The following is a 19,145-nucleotide window of genomic DNA, read 5'->3' on the forward strand; positions in this document are numbered from 1 at the left end:
GACTTGATTAACCGAAATAAGCCTCTTTCAGCTTACCCCAGAATGTCTTCCCACGGGTTTAACCTCACTGTAGGTCTTATCCGGTCAAGCAAAACCCAAAGCTTCCCTGGAAAAAAACATCCTTAGTGGTGCTATGAGGTTAAAAAACACACACACCAGTCTTTTTTCTCAAATCTACCAACCACTGACCTCAGCACCCATGTAACATAAGATGGAAAATAAACCCACTTGATAATATTAAAAACAATATGAAATAAAATAAAGTGAAACTAGAATTACTACACTGTAATTACTTTCTGTAAAAATTTTGATGCTTTTTGGAGTCAAAACCAAGAACAGATATTAAGAGTAGGCTACTGTAAGATTTGACAGTAAAATACAGTATTTTCATTTTTGTTGCTGCATTAATGGAGGGACAGAAGCCACATGCAACCATCCACATCATATAATCATCGTTCATCCTCCTCTGTGGAGTCAAACCAAAAGGTCAGTAACATCTTAATGAGAAAATAGAAATACATTTGTGCATCTGGTTACCCAATTAGTGACTACCATATGTTTATTTTTTGCTTACATTCAATTGGTATAATCCTAGCAAGCACCTGACAGGCACAAGAGAGCATTTTTTCAGATAATGTTCTTCAGTTGAAAGTTTACCGATATTTAAACATTATTCTCCCTGCTGTTTGCAAGTCTAGTTTAAAAATTACTTTTGGATTACTATTTTCTCTTGAACTACACATCAGTGAATACTAACGTTAGTCTGACCTAGTCTATACCTACACCTTGTTTATCCTACTTGCATTTCATAATTAATAATAGCCTTCTATCTAAAGCACGTGACAATTGACGTTTATTCAAATATGTACTCAAGTTGATTAAGATATGTTTGCTCCTGAGCCCCAAAAGACAGAATGGTTATATTGGTTATCTTAGCTCAACGCACGAGTGTTTCTGAGCTGCAGTTTACTGCAAAGATACTGTAGTTTGTGGCCAAGCTGGGACATATTAGACGATTTGTTACATGTTGTTTTCAGGTACTTCATTGTGACAAGAGGCCAGCCAGGGAAAGTCCACCAAATACACCATTCCATTTATTTTGTTTAGCTAGCTTGCCGAGTATACATTGAAAACATTGCATGACTCAACTCGACTTAATTTCTTTTGAGCAACACTTATCAAAAGTGTTGAGTAACTTACCATAAATCAGCCTTTAGGAGGTCGTGGTCATTCCATGTATTTCTGTGAGATCATGCTGTCTTATTTGATTCCATAGTGTTTGACAAAATCAGGCGGCATCATTCATGGGTAAAATATGATTATTGATGTTTTGTTATTTCATTACCCAGTCATATTTATTTGCATAAATGAAAAGGTGTGTGCAGTATAGATCAAGAGGAATTAAATAAATCAGAATATCTTTGATAGAGTTGATGCTAATCATATCATAGGACAAGGGAATGATTGGTAGGCAGATTGTGCTCTTAGTATGTTCAGTGTATTTAAAAAAGGAAATGAGAGATGACGATAGAGAGTGTGTGGGTGTATTTGTGTTTGTGATTCTGTGATATTGGGGGAAAATTTGTAAAACTGTTCAAGGTGTGCCTTGTTAGTGAGTTCTAGTTTGAAATTTCTGAGAGATGTTGCTTCATGTTTATTATTGTTTGCCTGTGTTATTATTAAATTATGTTTCTGCTTCACCTGTGTAGGAGAGGGTTCATTAAGATGCACTGACAAAGTGTTTCTAAGCAGACAGTGCTGTTACTCATTTGCATGTAAATGAGAGAGAAAAACATTTTGGTCAAGTGCTTGTCAGACTGAAGGAGTGAGCTGAGATAGTTGAAGGTAACGATCCTGAAGTTCTCCTATTATCGAAGGTTTGTTGGTCCTTCCAGTTTTTGTCTCTTGCTCTTGTTTTAGCTTTTTTCATTCCTGTTTCCCCCCACTCCAACATTTGTGTCATTATCATATAACATGCATCACAACCAAAATGCGTCATTGCAGTTAAATATAGAATCCAACTGATCCCACCCTCATGTCACATTTGGCATGCTTGGTCTTGTCTGATGTACACCGATTCTTTTTGATCTCAACAGACCTTTTGAGAGTTCTCGGACTAGAAGTGAGTCATTCTCTGCCAGTTTCCCTGCCTCCTCCCAGCCTCTCGCCTTCTGCCGTCATCACTATGGTCACTTTTCATTGTGTGGAAATTATGATAAAATGACTGCATTACATTAGATACATCCCTTTGTAGTGCAGATGGATAAACTGTAGCTTTTGTGGCTCATTTTGCAGAGATCCATCTTAAGCCTCAAGCCAACATAGAAACAGGTGGTGTTTGCGTATGTTCTTAATTGCGTTCATTCAAAGCCTTCTTATATTGTTTGCGTGTGTAACTCTTGAGCAAATTTTTGTTTAGTGGTGGATTAAGAACTTTCCTGAACCATAGTTCAGGTGAAAGGTTGAAAAGTTATCAATTATGAAGCACATATTGCATATAAGTGATTACTTATTACTCCAAAGCAAAACTAATTAGTTACGTTATGTTCTCTTACGCTGTCCAGCTATGTCAAGGTGCCTTTAAACAACTCCACAGTCTCCACACTGACAAGTCTCCTCTTCTCGAGGTCTGTCCTTGATGTAGACTTACCAGTGGCTAATGTTAACAAGCTAACTAAGGACACATTGCATGTAAATAAGACTACTTTGGAGTTGCAGGTAGTCACATTTATCCTCATTTGGTAACCGCCTCCCCACACCTCCAGCTCCTTTGTAAAGCTAACAGTTTGTCAACTGAACGCAGAGAGACCAAACTGATATCTACCTTCCATCAAACACATGGTAAGACTGCTTTCCACACACCAACACCTAATTACAATTATTAATTAATTCTTACTAAGCCACTTCAAAGTAGCTTAATAAGATGTCAGAAAAACGTAGTAGTAAGTAAGTATAACTTAACCTGAAGACTATCGCCTGGCACTAGCTTTGTCTGCCTTTCATTGAAACCTATTGGCTGTTGCTAATAGGTGAGTATTACTGTAAGACTGACAGAGGCCAGTGAGTGGTCAGGGAGGAGTCTTTTCAACTCACTGGAAGCAACATCTCTTGAAACATTCATGTGGGAACTGATAAGAGGGTGTGACTGGCCTCCAAACAAACGTTGTGCTGTATGTTGGGGATCTTATCTGTAAGAAACCTTACTGTCAAACGCTCAAAAAGCAGAAAAGCCTCGGGGGTACATAACAAAAGGGAGCATTATTGCAGAGAGAAGTAGTCAGTGGTTGCACCTCAGCTACTAGTTATACCTGCTTATCTGCTAGCTGCATCACATATTTTTGAAAAGTTTGATATGGAGGAAAAAACACAGAAAGGGGATGACAGCAGACCAAAAGCTCAAAATGGATTTCAAACTATAGTTGTGCGTGAGTTTGAGCCTGCGGATAAACTGCAGGTACAGCGGATCTTTTCTGAAGGGCTGATGGAGATGATACCAGATACTGCCTTCAGAGGCTTGAGACATCACCCCGAGAGTCTGCTGCTCTATTCTGCTATGACAGGTAAGATAACCACATAAGTTACTTATTTCTGTGATTGTTTCTGCAGTTTATAAAAGTGTGTTTGGTGGTATATACAAAAACCTTTCTTTGAAAGTTTCATGACTGCTGCAAAAAGGCATTTTTACTTTTCTGTTTATTATAATCCTTGTGCTTTCTCTCCTTATGTTGCCACATTTTATAATATAGTCTTTTTCAATTTTCTTTCTTATTCAGTTTTACATGGTAGTTTTCTGTATTCAATTATATTTTCTCTTGTGAAAGCTATCTGCAGACCTTAATTGTCTTCTATACTGCAGTTATGAAGAAAGTTAAAAGTAGTTCAACTGCATATTTTGTTCATATTCACATATCCATCCATATCTTTCCTCTGGCAGCTGTATGTTTTGTCATCACCATGTGTTGGTGGGTGATAGGACTCCTCCCTGCCATGGTGCTGTGTGGGCGCTACTTCTATAGCAGACGTGTGATCCATGGTTACCTAGAGCAAGCCATGAGCAGAGACATGGGTGACATTGAAGAGTTTTACATGAAATCCCCAGGTATTTACTGGAATTTAATGTAATTTTCATATGCAGTATGTACAGAAAAATGATCTGCTTCCACTATTTTCAACTGACGTAGATTAATTCTGTGATTAAGCATGCCAATGGATAAGAATGGCTCTCCGAACATAAAGTTGGGGCAACCTTGCACAAGTAGAACTGCAAAAACCCAAAATGTAGACTGAGTCAGTTTGAGCAGGAGCAATACAGTATATGTTCATGGCCACTATTCCAGTTTTTTACATATCAAGTGAAGATCACAAACTTATTATAACAATAAGATTTTCTATTTTGTTAAATAACAATAGAATTACCTGGATTTAGAAGTTCGGGTTCACAGAGTAATCTTTCTGCACAATTTCTGAGTACAGATATAATCAGTTTTAGGCCTTAAATTACCTGCAAGAGGGAAAATAATATTTTTTTTCTGATTAATATGAAAATTGTTGACCTAACATGTAAATAAAAACAAGCCTTTCATCTGCAGGCCTTGTTGGCCAAAAAAAGCGCTGGCAGATAAGTAGACCAAAACATAATTAAAGATTCCCTACAGACATATTTTAGGACATATAAAAATCATCTGCTCAGAATAATAAATTGTGTCTGACATGTTTTTCCACAAAAATCATTCAGTTACTGTGTTAAAAATCTTTAAAATGGCCTCTTTCCTTCTTCCTCATTAAAACTCCAGAATCTATAAATATCCAAATATGTTTAATTTCAAAAGTTTAACTGCTAGACATGAGATGTCTCCTTCCTCACTGTAAAATCCATTCTCAGTATTTGTGCACTGGAGGCTTCAAGTTTCTACATCAAACTTGTGTAAGTTGTAAATTCTGACTACATTTTCCCTCAAACTATGATGTTCATAGGTAGATGCCTTAGGAGCTCAGATTTTCGGTGAGCACAGAGAAGAGATTTCTCCCTTCAGCAGATGAATGTGAAAACAGCCTTCTAGTGTCAAACTCTGCACAAATATCATTCTGCACAATGAACGTCAAACATCCAACTGAATGAACAAGAAAAAATAATAAGAACTACTTTTGAGTGGAAGGGGAATTTAAAGATGTAAAATAAGATACAGTTTAGCTCTACTTTGTCCACAATTGTTGCACCCTTGGACAAAGAACCTTTTGAGTGATTGTCCATTGCATGATAAATACTTGGAAGATTAAGTCACACAAAGTCAGCACATTTACTGCTGAAACTCAAAAATTTATTGGGAAGACTCTCCAGAGGCATAATGTCTGAAAACTGCAGTACTGATCACTGTATGAAAGATACTAAAGTGCAGCAGGCGCTGTGATATATTTTTTTTCTTTCCTTAACACAATTTTCATGCAACATTGATCTGGAGGTTATTCTTATCACTAGGAAAAATGTAACAACTTCATGACAGAGGAAATACTATCCCCGCTGAAACAGGATGTTGTCCATGTTCCAAGATTGATTGTTGTAATAATAAGAATGGGTTGGCTGGGGAGGCCAATTATCTTTTGTTACTTTGACTGTGTGAAAAAAAGAGAAATGAATTGTGTTTTAAAATTAATGATTTGCTTTTATTCACTGCATTTTCTCATCCTTTATTCGTCATGTTTGTGTTGTGTCCTTGCCCTCCACCTCAGACTCCCGTCTGTGGGTAGCAGTGCTGGAAGGCAAAGTGGTGGGTGTTGTAGCAGCAGTCAGTCAGCAGAAGCCAAGAGGTTCTGTCGAGCTACAGCGGATGTCAGTTGACCGCAGTTGTCGGCGGTGCGGAGTTGGCGTGGCGCTGGGACGTAAAGTTCTGGAGTTTGCTGTCACTCACAGATACTCCACTGTCATCCTGGGAACTACAGCATATGCGCCCGCTGCTCACCAGCTCTACCAGCGTCTGGGCTTCCGCTGTGTGGGGGTCACAAATGGGTACGTCACACCTGGTGCAAGATGGTCCTTACTGGAACGAGTTTTCTACAGGGTCTGCCATCATCACTACAGCCTGGATGTGCAAAATATCACTTCAAATTGACAACACTGACCTTATAGTGGGAGTGCAGACAGCTGAACTGAAATGAATCTTTGAGACTGTCCTCACCAGAATCATCTGTCATTTGTTTATGTACTTAAAATGACATGCTTACATTTTCCATTCAAGCAACTTTTTGTTACCATGCAAATGATGACCATCCTCTCTCAGTAGCATGATGTCATAGCACTACTAAACCTGTTAGAAGGGAGGTGAAGGTGGCTGACTTTGAAGACCGGGATTCACCTCCATTTCCTGCCTAACAGTCTTTCTTTTTCAATATTTTTTTTATTCCACTGAGTATTGTCAACGCAATCACAAGACATTAATGGCACAGACAGTTTCTTGGTGAAAAAATGCAGCATTCTTCAATAAAACAATAATACAATATGAAGGAAGAATCTGATGGCAGGTGGGACCAAAACAAGCACATGAAGAAGGAGAGGTAGGGAAAGGAGGGAAGAACAACAACAAAAAACAACAGATTATCCCAAAGAATGAATGAATTCTTCAATACTCCATGACATCTTAATTGAACACACAAGTAAAGAAGTACACAGTACAAATAAATGAAATGAAAATGAATTCCTTCATCTTACCAAGATATCAATAATTTACTGTCAGTGTTTTACACTCAGGCGTTTTACAATAAATGAAATGGAAACAACAGAGGTGATGTTTAAGTCAAAAACAGTTTCTTTTAACTGTGACTATCATCTTTCCCCACCCATAACCAAGCATTTTAGCTACCTAAACTTAATAATATTTAAATTGTAGAGGTGATAGATCAGAAAAGGCTCAAATTAATGCTTTTATGGGTTGTTTTGAAAGGACATTGACAAATTATGTTTCCCTGCTGATACTTGTTCTACATGACAATGTGCTTCATAAAGGTCACTTTGCAATGACAACAATATTTTGTTGTTTAAGGCTGATGACTTGTTGGAATTTTTCATTTGATATTCTATGTGCGGACAGAATGTGTGACTTTTTAAAGAGACAATACACTTAATTTCAATGTCTTTTGAATTGTACAGTCCCAGCTATTATCCAGCTGACTATAGGTCAGTACTGACTATCCCGTTTGAAATGCCTTGATATAAACTTAATATGAACATGTAATATACAAATATATATATGGTATTGTCTGTGGTTGTACTAGCAGGTATTTAAGTAGTGAATCATTTAAAAATGGATCAATCTCATTTGCATGGCTTAGCCTTGTGGGCCTTTATATTTTTAGCCTTTTCTCTGGAGTCTGTCAGTGTAACATTCAAATGAACCAAAGATTTTTTAAAAAAAAATCTTTGGGCGAACAACAATGCAGCTTTCTGCACACACCTTGGAGCGGTCATTTCTGTGCGTTCATGATTCTCTGGCTCTTTTTGAGATCTTAACTGATCGTGACAACCCAGCTGCTCAGACAAGATAATAGAAGGGTGCTGCAGTTGATCCCCGCTCTGTCAGCACTCCTCACTTCCTCTTATTTTCTTTTCAGTTGACTTACTAAATGGTAAGACATGTTGGCTCAGTGCTGTTGGAAGCTGCCATCAAAGATTTTTGTCAAATATTGTTAGGTTGATTTTATTTATCTGTCATAAAATAAATGAGCATTAATGAACATAAAATGAAATTAAACCGTTTACTTGTTATGTGTGCTAACTATTATCACCCTAACAGCCATGGTTTAGTGCAGCATTTCTCAACCTTTTTTCAGTCATGGCACCCTTTAAAAATATGTAAAATCTCAAAACAGAGAGAGAGAGAGGGAGACAGAGATAAATGTGACTTACTATCAATGGGAAACCTGAGCCTGGGATGATACACACAACCGCCCTGTTCTGGCAGGAATGGATAAGAGGCAGACAGAGCTCCTGCTCCACAGCCCTCAGTTGCTCCCTGTACTTGTTCTTGATGTAAGTTCGGCTTGAAAAGCTCAGTTCGCACAAATATGTCGTGGAGAAGGGTAGCAGAATTGCAATGGCTCTACTTGAAACTACTGGGTACTCCCTCTCCAGTGATATCCAAAACATGTCCAAAGCCGTGTCTTGAAAATTCATGTTTAATGTGCGATCTTCCCTGATCTCTGCCAGTTGCTCCCGTGCCATCAGTGGCAAGTCTTTTGAGCTTTCCAGTGCACATAAATTCCAAGGGTCATGGAACCAGTCAAACTTCGCAAAAGGCTCAGATGGAAAATAATGGTTAAATCTCTCCGCAAGAATTTTCAGATGCTAAGAGATAATGACAGAAAATGTGGTGCTGTTTGAATGTTCACTGCACAAGAGAAACATTTCAAGCCTACACTGTTCTACAAAGGTACACCAGAGTGTGAGAAGATTTTCTTTGCCTTGCATTTTAATGTTGAGTTCAGTTTGAGTTATGTGCCCATCATGTATCTGCAATCAATTCCACATATGCAGAATTCTTTTCTATCAGAATCATTCTGAGTTCTTCTTTCAACTCGTACAGTTAATTAACAGAAATTAACAATATTCACCGCTCTGTCCAGTACATCTGATTTTGGCAGCATCTTTGCAACCAGTGCCTCTCCGTGAAGGAAGCAGTGAGTGCTTCACACGTTCGGGTTTTGCGCTCTGACCCTGCTGATGAAACCCTTGGCACTGCCCATCACATCATACGGTTCTTCCAGCTCAGTCCCCCCTGTTCAAGATACACAGTTGTCACATGATAAATCTCCTCTGCGGTTGTTTTGTTAGGCATTGCTTTGCAAAATAAAAAATCCTCTCTGATATGGTCCCCATCTACAAGGAAAACATTTGCCAATAGCCAATGATCATGCCCATTGACCTCTGTTGATTCATTGCATTGTAAGGAAAATTTCGCAATGGATGTGATTTTTTCAAAAACCATGTCCTCAATGCCTGCAGACGTCATTGATTCGCCTTCCAATGGTACAGTCCAACAGCGGAACCGTTGCAATTTCTTTTGCTGCTTGTGGGCCTAGCATTTTGTTAACAGCTGCTGTGCACGCTGGCAATATGGCCGTCTCAGCAGTCCTGTGTGGCTTCTTAACCTTCATCATCACTTGCTCTTGTAAGTTGTGTTGACTTTTCAAACAAATAAAAATACTCTGCATCCTTGTTGGCTAGGGACAGATGAGTTGTTGTCAGGGGAAGTTTGCCTGGAACCATTGCTTGATTTGACAATTTCATACCACATACCAGGCACAGAGGAAGAGGGCATGATGGATCCCCAGTAAATTATTTCACATTGCTACAAACAAGTCCGAGGTCTGTGCACATCTAATGGATTAAATATAGGCATTTCTTATTTTGCTCTAGTAAATTCTGTTAAATTTAAGAACAAAAGTACAAAAGTGAAAATGAGTAGAGGGTCACAGCCTGCATGTGTGTTTCCTGACAATGTTCAGCTCGGTTGTGTCATATAACTGATTTGCTGTATCAACTACAGCATGTGACATTTACACAGGAACTCGACTAAGCATGAGTTGCTGAAATTTTGATAGGTTGCTGATCAAAGTTTTTCCCACATCCACACACTTGTGACAAGTAATGTGATTCTGATTTGTTCCTGCAGCGACCTAAATGTTTAAATTCAGAGCTAAAACGTAACCTTCAGCTGCACCTACACAAATGTTAAAGAAGGGTTCACAATTTTTCAAGTCTGTCTTAAAATAACAGTCAGGCGCCAAAATGAACACTGAAACAGATTTTTCTTGTCATAATCATTCCTCCTGTTCAACCAGACCATTAGAAGATGTAAGTGATGGGGGACAAAATCCGCAATCCTCCTTCTGTGCCAAAAAAAAAAAGAAAGTTTATCTGAAACTAATATGAAGCTTAATTCATCCTAATGTGTCAGCATGTGTCCTAATCTTTCAACGTTACAGTCTTTTTAGTGCCAGAGTTCCTCTTTTTGTTAGTATACTTCCACTGCAGCTCAACAGGGAAACACTCCCCGAGGAAACACAAAGAAGAAGAATTTGATGCTAAAAAGACTGTAAATGTGGCAGATATCCACTTGATATGATTAACTCAGACTGATGAAGCCTCATATAAGCTTCACATCAACTTTTAAATACAATTTTGCACAAAACAACTGTGTTGACACACTGTGGATTTTGGCCCCATTGCTTACATTGTAAGTGCATTATGAAGGGAATCTTTTAGTAGCCAATATGAACAGGAGGAATAATTATAGTGTTCATATGGACACCTAACTGTTGTTTTAAGAGCCATTAGTCAACATGGGAATAGAATAGGTCCAGAAAAGTGAGCTCAATAGAAATATGAGCACTGAGAGTACTGTATATGCAATGTGTAACAATAAGAGTGATGGGGGAGGACACTGCGTCATGCATAAAGTTGTATGAAGATATTCATTAAGTTCAGACGAATGTGAAAAAAACCCAAACAAATCTCCATACCAAATTAACACTCTACAGTCTCATATAATCTCTGTCTGGTGTTAAAAGTACACACAGTGTATTAATGATGATCACAGTATGAAGAAACAGAGTCTACACAAAGTGGATTTACTGGCATTCTGAGTAGTATTTAAGTAGAATCTAACATAGCTAGAACAAAACTTGAGTAAACAACTTTCACAGTATGATGACATGAAAACTGCATGTTCAGCGTTTCTGTGTTTTGTGAAATCTGTTCATGTCAGCATATGGTTTGTGTTGTGAAATGGACACATACACAAGTTCCGCTGATCTATGCAGAATTCAGTTAGCACCAAACGAAAACTTTATTTCCTATGATCTCAAACACAGCACCACAGATGGTTGTCATGCTCTTATGGCCTGAGAGGAGGTGTTTATTCAGATCAGACACACAAATTTATTTCACAGATAAGTTTATCTTGTCTGGTTCAAAATATTGTTATGATGATTATAAAACTAATAAAAAAGAAAGCAATTTCGTAGTTGTTGTTTTAATGTGATTTAATGTGTGTAGTTGATTTTTCAGGTAGTTAATTCACAGGATTAGCCAAAACATTAATTTCTGTCTGGTTATTTTATTCATAGATGTTTTCTCAAATTAACTTCAAATTTACTACATCAAAAGTTAAAAAAATGTGATTTTTTCAATATTACCCAACCCAAGATAAAAATGATACAGCAACCATCAAAATATTGTTATGACGATTATAAAACTAATAAAAAAGAAAGCAATTTCGTAGCTTATAATAGCACCACAAACTGCACCACTAGTGTTGAGATCAATCTTGGAGGGCAAAGAGTGTCCTGAGTAACACTGAGAAACCTAATACTCCTTTTTCTGACTAACTCAGGATCAGTGAGGAAGATGGGAGGCTCTCACTCCGCCTACTGACCAACCCTCGATTTCTGTTCAGTTTTAAGAAAACCATACAGGTATTTATCGTAAACGTGGCATTTCATGATACATAACTACGATGGCCCTTGCACGGTGAAGTTACTGGAAGGCAATTTATAAATTAGACTTTACTTTCAAACTAAGTTCCTTGATATTTTCTGATATTTTCAGGCTGTATTTGTCATCATCTCTTCAAGGAGAGGTAAGATTTACTTTTTTTATATCTTACATTACTAATACACTTCTTGGACTGCAAAAAGCTTAACTAATTCCTGGCACATGAATTAAATTATTATAAGCTATTAGCAACAAAGAAGCACCATTTCAGCACCTTGAGGATGTATATAGATAATTTTAATCTTGGTTATATAAAAGCATTGTGATACTTTTTGCATCTTCTTTATGCAAAGATATGAACTTACTGGAGGGCATGTAAAAGAGGAACATAAATGAGAGGGAAAGGATGGAAAGGGGAGAGATTTTGTAGTAACATTATTGAAAACTAAACCTGATGCTAGTTCTTCTTTTTTGTTTTACCATTAAGACTCTCAGGAGCAGATGCAAAGATGACTGTCGAGTACAAATCCTTTACAGTGACAAACATGGATGTCAGTGACAGTAAAACCAGCTACAAGCAACTTTTAGAGGATGGCATGCCCAACCTTCGGTTGTCAGGTAACAAACCTTAATTTCAAATAATGTTGGGTGATATTTATACAATTTATACCATGAGACAGTCAACCCAAACTGTCAACAGTCAGTTCGCTTTCCCTTCACAGAACATTTTAGCCTCAGGTGTTCATGGTTTTGCCAACAACTTTTCTTTTTTAGTTCTGTCTCTTTGTTCAGTTTCTGATTTCTCAGAGATAAATGTAAATACATCACTGACATATTACCTCTTAAAGCTTATATGGCAAACATGTTAGCAAACAATTGCCTATTTACACAGCTAACACAGAGCAACATTTGGAGTCATGTGTCTGGAAACAGTTAAACCTTAAACCTTTGACCAGCACCAAACAGTAGACAACTGTTTGTTAAAACAGTGGAGGAATTGGTGGAGACGCAGACCTAAAAGAAGAGTAAATATTGGACTGCATTGAAAATTGCACCAAAAACATGCTAATGTTGCTCCATGTCTGCTAGATATGTGCCTGCCACAACAACTACAGTATAAGGTGATAAGGTGTTGTGTTTATAGCTTGTTCTTGTTGCCCCCACGGTGGTTAAAAGCATCTACTATTATTGCTGTAACTCAGTTTTCTTACCATTAAAACAGTGAGAAATTTCAAGAAGCTACTCTAAAATGTGGTTAACAAAGCTTCCAAGCAGTGTACTGGAAAAAGTGAAAAATCACTGGGACTTAAGAAGCTAAGCCGAGGTATAGCTACTTCTAAATGACACAATATATTATGAGACCATAGGAATTTGACAGTTGATTGAGATTTTGCCATAGAATTTATATTTAGGCATTTATCTTATCAGTACCGTTGGACAATGTTGCAAATCACAAGCAGGACTGACTGATTGCTGTATTGGATAAACAAAGTTGTTGTTTTAATGTGATTTAATGTGTGTAGTTGATTTTTCAGGTAGTTAATTCACAGGATTAGCCAAAACATTAATTTCTGTCTGGTTATTTTATTCATAGATGTTTTCTCAAATTAACTTCAAATTTACTACATCAAAAGTTAAAAAAATGTGATTTTTTCAATATTACCCGACCCAAGATAAAAATGATAAAGCAACCACCTTAATAGGTTTGACAGGTCCTCTGACTTGTTATATGTTTTACAAATTATATATGTGATTTCTGCTGGTATATGTAATATGTTGTGTATGTATATATATATATATAGAATCATATGCATTTCTAAATAACAATTAGTCAGCACTTTCTCTTTTAATAGATGTCCTGTTTAGCATTTTGCAATACCATTTAATGTCAAAATACAGATGAAGCATAAAACCACAAGTTCCTGAGATCACTTAATCAATTTCAAGTTTCTGTTTCTATTCTTGCTGTCATTCAGCTTACGCGTTGAGGAACAACCCTCTCAAGGTTGCAACAGTTTGCCTCGGACTGCTGTGTGTTGTCCTTCTGGTTGGGATCATAGGTCAGAGTGTCCACTGTGAGTCTACCTTTTTGTTTTCCCTGTCAAATATTCATGTTTCATAAAGTTTCCTGATGATGGTAAAATCATTGATTCATAATTTAATTTTCATCCTCTCTGGCAGACAAAAAAGTGGAACAAGACCATCAGAACAAAATAACAGACATGAATAAAGAGAAAGACAACGTACAGGAGAACCTGAGGACGGTGCAAAAAGAGAAAAGGAATCTTGAAGCCAACCGTAATCAGTTACAGCAAAGTTTAAACTTCTTAGCAAAAAGGAAAGATCAAATACAGACCAATAACAATTTACTGATCGAGGAAAAAAAGAAACTTAAACAAGATCAAAGCCAGTTACAGACCACTAATGCTGCTTTAAGCAAAGAGTTAGAGCAGCAAAAGGCAAGTAAAGTCCAGTTACAGACTAACAACGATGCCTTGACTAAAGCCAGAGACATGTTTAAACAACAACACGATACAGTGCTTAACAGCAAAAATGAGATACAGGGCCTTTATACCTCAGTGATCAAAGAAAGGGACAATTTACAGAACAAATTCAATAATGCAACCAGATCAAGAGAGCAGCTGCAATTGAGTTACAATGCTCTGATTAAGAATGTAGAGCATTTACAGGACAGATACAACTTCTCTTCCGGTGAGAAAGACAAGCTTGCAAGCAGACACCAAAACCTAACGATGGAAAAAGACACTCTCCAGGCTACTTACAACTTACTTGTAAATGCCACAGATGTGTTGCAGGCTTCTTACAATTCCTTGATACAAGAGAAAAAAGAGCTCGAAAGCAGCTGCAAAAATGTAACTGAGGAGCGAGACCTGCTGAAAATGAAAAACAACAATTTGACTGCTGAGAGAGACCAGCTGCAGAGGGAAGTTGAGAGACTGAACACAACGATTCAAGGTAAACTGATGGAAACAGACAAAAAAGAGCATATATTAAACTCATTTCATATTGGGAAAATGTCATCTCACCTGGAAAAATGCATGTGGCCTTTTTGTCAAAATGATCCTGGACACAGCTGAAAGCAATGCCTGAATTTTGTCTTGATTAGATTTGAGAGATTAACTCTCACTCATGGATGTATTCTCTCAGTACACTAGTAAAGACACAGTTTATTTGGCTTAAAATGCCATCTGATAAAAAACAAATCCAAACCTACAGAAAACTACCAAAAAATGTTCTCTCAGTGCTTGTGAGCATGTATGCTTGTCAGTGTTTGATTATTGATCGATAAATATCTTACAATTACAGATAAGAAGTGTCCCAATGGCTGGAGGAAGTTTGAGTTAAGCTGCTACTTCACTTCCATTGAAAAGAAAACCTGGAGCCAGAGCAGAGAGTACTGTAAAAGCAAAGGAGCAGATCTGGCAATCATAAAGAGCCAAGCAGAAATGGTACGTTTATCTGTGTGCATTTTTCTATAGGCATGTATGAGCAAGTTTCACTATATAAATTTTTATTGTAAAAACACAATGAATCAGCTTCTAGAGGGCTTTTTACTGAATATTTTATATCAAAAATGGACCAACTGACTATATGTAATGTGAGAGGGATCCCTCATAGTGACGAACCCACAAAGAATTAACAGCTGCTATGCAGCTCCCCTCAACTCCAACTCCACAAAGCATCTTACATTTTTCTGCTCATTGTTTTGGATTTACAACTCACAACTTCACTGTTTTGGTTCAGTTTTCCGCCCTCATCAAACCTGTTTGCTGCTGTAGCAGACAGCTATTTTCCTGTTCCTGTCATTAAAACTGAAAATGTGAAAAACTGAAAAATCTCTGAAAATGTGGTCAACAAAGCTGACAAGCACTCTACTGGAAATAATTATAGGCTAATCAAAGTCAAAAGAAGCTGAGCTTTATCTACTTCTAAAAATGCATCGCACCAAAATGAAACTGTTCAATGAAAAAAAGGTGCTCAAATGGTCAATTTATAAGTAGCCTGTTTTGCAGATTTTACAAAATTAATCCTAAATACTACAAAACATACAATAGATTTTTGATATAGTTGATGGTATTTTTCACCTATATATAAAAATAATTCATATATTGTCTTTTTATATTTTATACTTGAACTCTTAGTTTAAGCTACAGAGTGAAACCTTTATGTCATTTGAGCCATTTTTCATATCATATCATAAAATACTGATCAGTGCAGCTTTAAGTATATCTCCTGCATTGAAAATAAATAATAAGATGACTGTTGCCAGCAGCGGGCAACGCTGAGCAAACAGTAAATTTGTGGGCTCTTCAGCCAAAACAATGACCTGAAATAGACTAAAATGCTGTGAAACTGCAGAGCAACACCTTTCATATTCCAGGTAGCAATTTCATCCATTGTTAATATAAAATATTGATTATTGCAGCTTTAAGCTATTTTCTCCACTATACTCCAACTGTATGTATGACGTGCTAATAAAGTAAAATGTTAAATTTGATTTTTATTTTTATGCTATTTTATGCGTGAGAAACCACTACAATAGCTTCAAGTTTGTGTCTCTTCCCTCATAGACCTTCATCAATAGCTTGTATGGAAGTGAGAAAGAAGTTTGGATTGGACTGACTGATGAAGGAGTAGAAGGGCAGTGGAAATGGGTGGACGGGACCCCACTGACCACAACGTAAGAGACAAGACTCATATTGCTTTATGACCAAAATAAAATCTCTTGACAATGTTGATTTAAACCACCCAAGGATAGAGCAATATTTTTTTAAAATTTGGATGTCTCTCTCTGGATTGCAGGTTTTGGGGTTCAGGCCAGCCCAACAGCTATAATGGAAGAGACCAGGACTGTGTGGAGTTCTGGCACAGGGCAACAAAACAGGGCGACTGGAATGATGAGAACTGTAACATCGCACAAAATTGGATCTGTGAGATATAGGTTTGATAACAGTTAAAAACATAGGTTTTTGTTACAAGGAATGTACTGACAAATTGAATTTAGCAGGCAGTCCAGCTTACGCTGGTGCAGATACAGGCTAATGTAGGTTGATAGCAGCAAACCATCCTGGTAAACAACCATGATTGTTTCAAAGGAAACTGAGATTTCCATTGATATGTGTACATACTGTTGAGACAATTATGCTAGTACTATGGCTGCTTTCTGCCTCAGATTATTAGATATCCACTAATTGGCATTTTTAAAGAATGACAACTGATTAATATACAGTGTACCTATACGTAAAAAGACATTCCCTGATTATATCAAACTAACTTGCTACTGTGATTGGTTGATTAACAAATGAATACATTTTCAAAGTTGTTAGTTGTGAGTTGTACTTGCTATAGGTTCCTGTTAAGTGATGGTGAGACTGGATGGAGCTTGATTTAAAATGTGTCCTCTAACCAGTAGGTCATTTTTTTCCTGCTTTTACAGTGGTAAAAATCACTCAACAACTTGAGAGAAGTTCACACAGTGAAAGATAGAATTGTTAATTTACTGCTGATGGCTATTTTGTACTCAGTTATCGTTGCTTGTCATTTAACTAAGAGGGTAATACTGCACACCAATAGTGTCTCACACTGATTTATGTTGACACCAGCAATAATTATACTGCATTATTTTTGTAACATTAATAATCATTCAATTTATGCTTTTACTACTGAAATGTATGGGTCAAAATACTGTATATAAATATTGTGCTCTGCTCACAATTCGATGAAATGTATTATTTCTTATTTTATATTCTTATAAAGACGTTTTAGATATTCATTCATGTACATGCATATAATGAATTAATTACAAATTGTTCATCTTGTACAACTAATGTAATGACTCACATTCATAGATTTCATCTATATGTCTATATGTGTATATGTGTCATCTATATGTGTATATGTGTATATGTACCTTGAACACCTGCATGAAGCCATGAATATTAGAACAATTTCTGTTCCTATTTTTCTTTGAAAAGGGTTTAAACAATGAATGTGTGTTATGCTGCATCAATCAGGAGAATAGACAGATTAAGAGAGCATTATTATAGACATGGAGGCCAAAAGAAAGTTCTGACCAATTTTGAGTCAAATCTAACCAAAAGATTACACTCAGTATAATGAACACTACACTACACTGCAATCTTTTAACTAATACACCTACAACTCAAATATGATTCACCTGTGTTTTTGCGTTTGTGTTTAAGCTATTTCAGAGTTTGCTTAGTAGCAATATCTAGTAGAGAAATCTACTGTCTATATGACCCTTTTTAGACTTTTTGGAACTGACTAATGGCAAGGGAAAGCCAGATCTATTCCTAAGAAGACAGGGGTGTAATGTTTACACCTTACTAGTATGATGGCAATTGGCTTTGCTTATACATTTTGAGTTATAGTTGACATTAAGCAAATGCAGTATTATGTGTTTGCGCCACCAGAACTTCAAGTAGAACCAGATGACATTCAGCCAGCACCAGTCAACTTTGTTTCCTCTTGTCTATTGATGTCTCATCATTTTTTTCCATCTCTGAAACATTTTGGACACACTTGTCACAAAGGGGTTCAGTGACGACATTACTGCAGTTAGAACCATAGTTCATCTTTACTCTATGGAACTTTTATAGTTTCTTTCAGCTCATTGTTTTGGTTTTCCTGAACTCCACTCTCATCAAACTTGTATTCCAGATGCAACAGGCAGCTGTTTTAATCTAAAAACCTCTGATAAACACAGTATACTCTACCTACCCAGCACCAAACTGCAGACAGACAAAGTTAGTGACTGGCTGGTGAATATAGTGGAGCATTTAGCAACTAAAGAGTCATGTAGTTTTCTGGTTTGGTGTAGTGTAAAACAGAGCTACAAGGAGAGTAAATATTCATCAAGTTGCCTCAAATGAATGCTAGTGCTGCTCCATGTTTTCTGAATGAGTATAGCAACAATTTGCTTGCATGTTCACCATAACAGCTTGAGAAGATCATACTATGTCAAGTTGTTTTTTCATTTTGCTCTTCTCCCCTCAAATGAAAGAAAATAATTTATTAATCTTAACTCATAAACAATAGTGTATGGATATTAGCCATATCAGCAATGAAAGCAGTGACAGCAGTGATGGGTGTGTAACATACAGTATGTGCTGTGGAGGCAATGAATGATTCCAAAATGAAGATAGAACATTATACAGGGTGGATGCCGGCTGAAGGGAGAAGTAAACTTATGTATCAATTTCTATTGCCTAGAGGGCCCAGGTGAGCTGGCAGCTCTCCACAGTCGAACATTTGCCACCTGGATTAAACCTGGTAAGTCCACTACAGGGAGGGACATCACATAGTTCTTTCTACTGTTCTCAAAGTTCAAGAATGAACTTCCATGATCAAAGTTTCTTTGTGCTTTTTATGTCTGACCTTTTTTCTCAGACATTGTTTACTTAGCATTTCCTCTGTGTTACAACCCTCATTCCACTCATTGGACATAGTGCTGAGGAAGCTACATTGACTTGCATTTATCTCCATTGTGCCACAGAATCAAAGTTCTACATGTTTTAAGCCCATGAGAAGTACAATCATCTAAAACATTAAATAATACAACAATACAGTGTAACAATGAGGATGAGTCTGTCATATTGTTGCTTGAATCTTCTCCATC

The 19,145-nt window shown here is 37.1% G+C and overlaps 2 protein-coding genes across 2 annotated transcripts; both read left to right on the forward strand.

The window, feature by feature from the left end:
* Positions 1 to 3,151: 3,151 nt before the first annotated feature.
* LOC121884359 (N-acetylaspartate synthetase-like) lies at positions 3,152 to 7,686 on the forward strand. The gene is made up of 3 exons (XM_042393134.1): positions 3,152 to 3,560; positions 3,935 to 4,099; positions 5,728 to 7,686. Exons 1-3 carry the CDS (start codon positions 3,353 to 3,355, stop codon positions 6,105 to 6,107), a joined length of 753 nt encoding a protein of 250 aa, XP_042249068.1. The 5' UTR covers positions 3,152 to 3,352; the 3' UTR covers positions 6,108 to 7,686.
* Positions 7,687 to 11,467: 3,781 nt separating this feature from the next.
* LOC121913576 (CD209 antigen-like) lies at positions 11,468 to 17,454 on the forward strand. Its single transcript, XM_042436248.1, has 7 exons — positions 11,468 to 11,630; positions 11,973 to 12,103; positions 13,462 to 13,560; positions 13,667 to 14,461; positions 14,813 to 14,955; positions 16,078 to 16,187; positions 16,310 to 17,454. Exons 2-7 carry the CDS (start codon positions 11,995 to 11,997, stop codon positions 16,446 to 16,448), a joined length of 1,395 nt encoding a protein of 464 aa, XP_042292182.1. The 5' UTR covers positions 11,468 to 11,630; positions 11,973 to 11,994; the 3' UTR covers positions 16,449 to 17,454.
* Positions 17,455 to 19,145: the final 1,691 nt, after the last annotated feature.

The sequence above is a fragment of the Thunnus maccoyii genome, chromosome 2 (genome assembly GCF_910596095.1).
Source record: "Thunnus maccoyii chromosome 2, fThuMac1.1, whole genome shotgun sequence".
NCBI lineage: Eukaryota > Metazoa > Chordata > Actinopteri > Scombriformes > Scombridae > Thunnus > Thunnus maccoyii.